Source organism: Phalaenopsis equestris, unplaced genomic scaffold, assembly GCF_001263595.1.
Source record: "Phalaenopsis equestris unplaced genomic scaffold, ASM126359v1 Scaffold001186, whole genome shotgun sequence".
Taxonomy (NCBI): domain Eukaryota; kingdom Viridiplantae; phylum Streptophyta; class Magnoliopsida; order Asparagales; family Orchidaceae; genus Phalaenopsis; species Phalaenopsis equestris.
In genome coordinates this window covers 51577-55570 of record NW_018165625.1, presented here as the reverse complement: position 1 = coordinate 55570, position 3994 = coordinate 51577, and the positions used below count along the sequence as shown (strand labels likewise).

The following is a 3994-nucleotide window of genomic DNA, read 5'->3' as shown; positions in this document are numbered from 1 at the left end:
GTCTTTTCATATATTTGACAAATGGTAGTAGATTTTGGACAACTGTTGGGAGTTGGATTCATTGATGCATGTCCACCACAGTTTCTTGAGGTGTTGCGGCCACGACCTTGAGTGGAGAACATTGTAATTTGGATTAAGCTTTGTTCCTTTGCAGCAATTGTGGTGAGGTGAATGTCCTCGTTGCAGACAAGAGCATAAAGATCCTCCAAAGCGATGGGTTCAAGCCGTGTACGAATGGCGATTTTGAAAAAAAATATAAGATGTAGGAAGACCATTCAAGATGTAAATTATGATATCTTTTGGATCAACATGAAACTCGGCTGCAAGGATTTGATCCACAAGAGTCTTGATTTTGGTAAGTTATTGAGTCATGAGTTGGTTTTCATAGAAATGTTATGAAGCTCATTTTTGAGCTGTATAATGTGAGATCAACTATAAGATTGAAGTCTATTGGATAGGGATGTCCAAATAGCAGTAGTAGTTTCTATATTCAGCACATGAGGTAGAATGGATGAAGAAATAGTGGAATAGGCAGCGACAAAGAGCTTTTGATCTATGAGTGTCCAGTTGTAATATGCATGATTAATTGAATTATCATTCACTAACAGAGGAGGACAAAGCCAAGTGGTGTCAAGAAACGATTCAAACCCGCTAGCTTTGAATAATTTGTAGATCTGAGAGCGCCAAATAGGGAAGTTATTAGTGGCGAGTTGAGTAATAACCAAAATTCTAATGTTACCCATGAGGAATTTAAGGGAAGGAGGTATAGAGAAGGTGGATGATGAGAGGTTGTTGGTGGCACTTGAGGAGGAGATAGAAGCCATGGAGAATGGCAGTAGCAGTGAAGAATAAAAGCAACAGAGAAGATGAAAGGAGGTTAAACTTATGAATTTTGTAGAATGAGCCGAGCTGAAAAAACGAAAGGTCATGAACACAGCTAGTGGAAAATCAGGATAAAAAAAGATGCAAGACTAGTTAGAAAGAACCAATAAATATGAAGATGAAGAAGTGTAGTTAGACGTGCAGAGAAAGCCTTGGAAGCAAGAAAAACCGAACACAATAAGTGGGTGAGAGATTCAAATTTGGGAAAATGAAGCAGGAAGTCGGAAGCTAAAATTGGAGAGATAGAACTTGTAGAGGAGATGCTCTGATGCCATGATAAAATTAAGAGAAATATAGAAAAGAAGAAATACTGACTCGAGTCTTTATCATAACCTTTGCACAATAGAGGCAAGCTATATAAATAGGCAAACCCCTTACAGTTATCACGAATAGGAAGGAGTAGAAATAACTTAAATAATAGACATAGCATACTAATATATATAATATCAATTTTGTTTCTTCAATCATTTATTTGTTTCAATCAAATATTACTTATAATAAATTTTTTTATTTTAATAATTTATTCGACATAAAATTAAAATATAATAAAATAAAAAATTTTAATAAGTTTTTAATTTTCGAATTAAATAAAAATTAAAGTCAAATTGAAATTAAAAAATCAAATATTAAAATTTAAAAATAAAAAGTATTCAAACCGAACCGAAACATCAAATTCAGTGGTTTGAGTTTTTTTTTTTGGGTTTTGGCGAAGTAGTGCCATTCAAGCTTGACTCTTATCCAAAAGAGTGTCTTCAATCTACAACGGCTTCCTCTGCTCGCAAAAGGGAGAAGAGAGTGGAAGAAGATGGCGCTAGGGCTCTCGTTACCTTCCTCCCATCCTCTTTACTCCTGCCCGTTCCACCCTTCAAGCTCGTTTTCAAACAGAAAAGCATTCTCTCTTCCATCTCTAATCTCTTCATTCCACGGCATCCGAATCCATGGCGGAGCTGCTAAAGCTCTTGGGCCACCGTTCTTTCGTGGGAGTGGAGGAAGCTTTCTGATTAGGGCTTCGAAGAGAGAGGAGGAGTTGAAGGAGCTACGAGGTCGGACGACGGATGTGCTAAACGAGGAGGTCATCGACCTTAAGGGGGAGCTTTTCATGCTCAGGCTTCAGAGGTCTGCCAGGAATGAATTCAAATCTAGCGAGTTCAGACGCATGAGGAAAAGGGTAAATTTCGGTTTTGTTCTCTTTTCCTTTCAGCACATGTGGCTCTGATTCTAATTGGAAGAGGAACCATGTTTTTTGTTTTCGTTGCTGTGATTTTTTTTTGAATCGGTAAAATTGATTTTCTGCTGCAACAGCTTTATGTGCTTCCATTTCTGATTGTTTCTTTTTTTTTTTTTTTGAATATTTGCTCCCCCTTTTTTTTTGAAGTTAAACGCTCAAGCACAAATCACTCACTCACATGCCAATTCTGGAATCTAATACATCTTTGATGGGGACGAAGCTCTTAACAAACCTGGTTTAGGGACACAAAACAATCTGCTGTTATTATTGGGAACTGTGCTTATTCCTGGAGCTTGTGTTGGGTCATAGAACTACTTATGGAGAGTTGTGGATAAGTTTCTATATTGAAAATTGTGCTAATTTGCATTGTAGATTGGCATTAGAGCAGATGTTTTGAGTAATTAGAGAATTTAACTTTTGGAAGATTTACATACATACCACTCAATTCCTATGTATTCACATTTTTAACTACTCAACTTCATTTTTTACATACCACCTTTCCTATGCGTACTAATGTGTATTTTACATTTTAATAGTTAAAAAGTGTCATTTTTTTTTTTGTGAATTTAAAGATTTGACCTTTAGTTCAACCAATAGAATGCAAATTGTCACCTTCTTGTCAGATATCGTGGTAAAAGTTTAACTTATGGCACAGGTTTTTTGTGCATTATGTTCTGCCATGTCTTGGTTTGCATATGAAGTTTGCTTGTTAAGCAAATTGGCATTGGAAGTTTGTGGCTAAACTTGGTCAATCATTTAAAGTTCGTTCCCATTTATTCCTTTTCACATACTTAGTGATTGATGATTGTAGACTTTGGCTTTGTTTGATGTACTGTTTTGGTGGTTTAATTTCTTAATGAAGCATTGAAAGTGCAAATTGCTTCTATTTGATTATTTATAGTGTTGTTTACCTCATATCAATTAAGTATGTTGTACTTTAACATTTAAATTTTCTTTATAAATATTGATCCTTAGAAATTAAATGATATAAATTTGTTTTCTGTAATATTACGCTGGAAACAAAGTGTCCAAAAATTCTATAAAATTTATCACATTGAATGTAATCACATAATGACCTTGTTCTTTTTCAAGAAAGTTGTTAAAATTCATTGTTGTTTAGATGCTTTTAGAATTATTCATGTATCTTAGACCAACATCATCAACAACAACAAAAAACCTATATCCCACTAGGTGGGGTCTACATGAATCCTTTTTCTCCATTGCGTTCTATTTAGTGTCATATTTTCATTTAATTCTGATAAATTAAGATCATTTTTATATAATATGCCCAAGTCTTCCTAGGTCTACCTCTACCTTTTTTTAACATAAGTCGAATCTAAAACATCTTCTCTTTTAATCGGATCATTAGATGGTCGACTTTTAATGGGGCTAAACTATCTAAGACGACTCTATCTAATTTTATCCGTCACTAGAGCTACACCAACCCTATCACAAATATATTCATTTTGCATTTATCTTTAAGTGTAAAGCCACTCATCCACCTAATCATTCTTATCTCGGCAACAATTAACTTAGTTTTGTGCTTCTCTTTTAAAGGCAGACATTCAACGCCATAGAGCATTGCAGGTCTCACAACCATCTTATAAAATATTCCTTTCAGTCTAAATGGTACTTTTCTATCACACAATAGGCCCGAAGTATTCCTCCTCTTCAACCAACCAACTTGAATTCTACTAATAACATCCCCATCAATATCACCATCACTTTGAACAATAAATCCGCGATATCTAAAGCGTTGACACCTTTTAATAATTTGATCGCCCATGGTTACATTTCTGTCACTATAGCTACTACAACTAAAATTACATTCCTTGTATTCAGTTTTAATTCTACTCAAATGAAGCAAATGAAGGCCTAAGGTAG

At 34.9% G+C, this 3994-nt stretch overlaps 1 protein-coding gene across 1 annotated transcript in view; it reads left to right on the top strand.

Moving 5' to 3' along the window:
- Window positions 1-1577: 1577 nt before the first annotated feature.
- The window catches only part of LOC110033445 (50S ribosomal protein L29, chloroplastic), a 16297-nt gene continuing 13880 nt past the window's right edge, over window positions 1578-3994 (top strand). Inside the window, exon 1 of the mRNA XM_020737424.1 lies at window positions 1578-2050. Coding sequence (XP_020593083.1) covers window positions 1688-2050 — 363 coding nt within the window. The 5' untranslated portion in view covers window positions 1578-1687. The remainder of the gene's footprint in view (window positions 2051-3994) is intronic.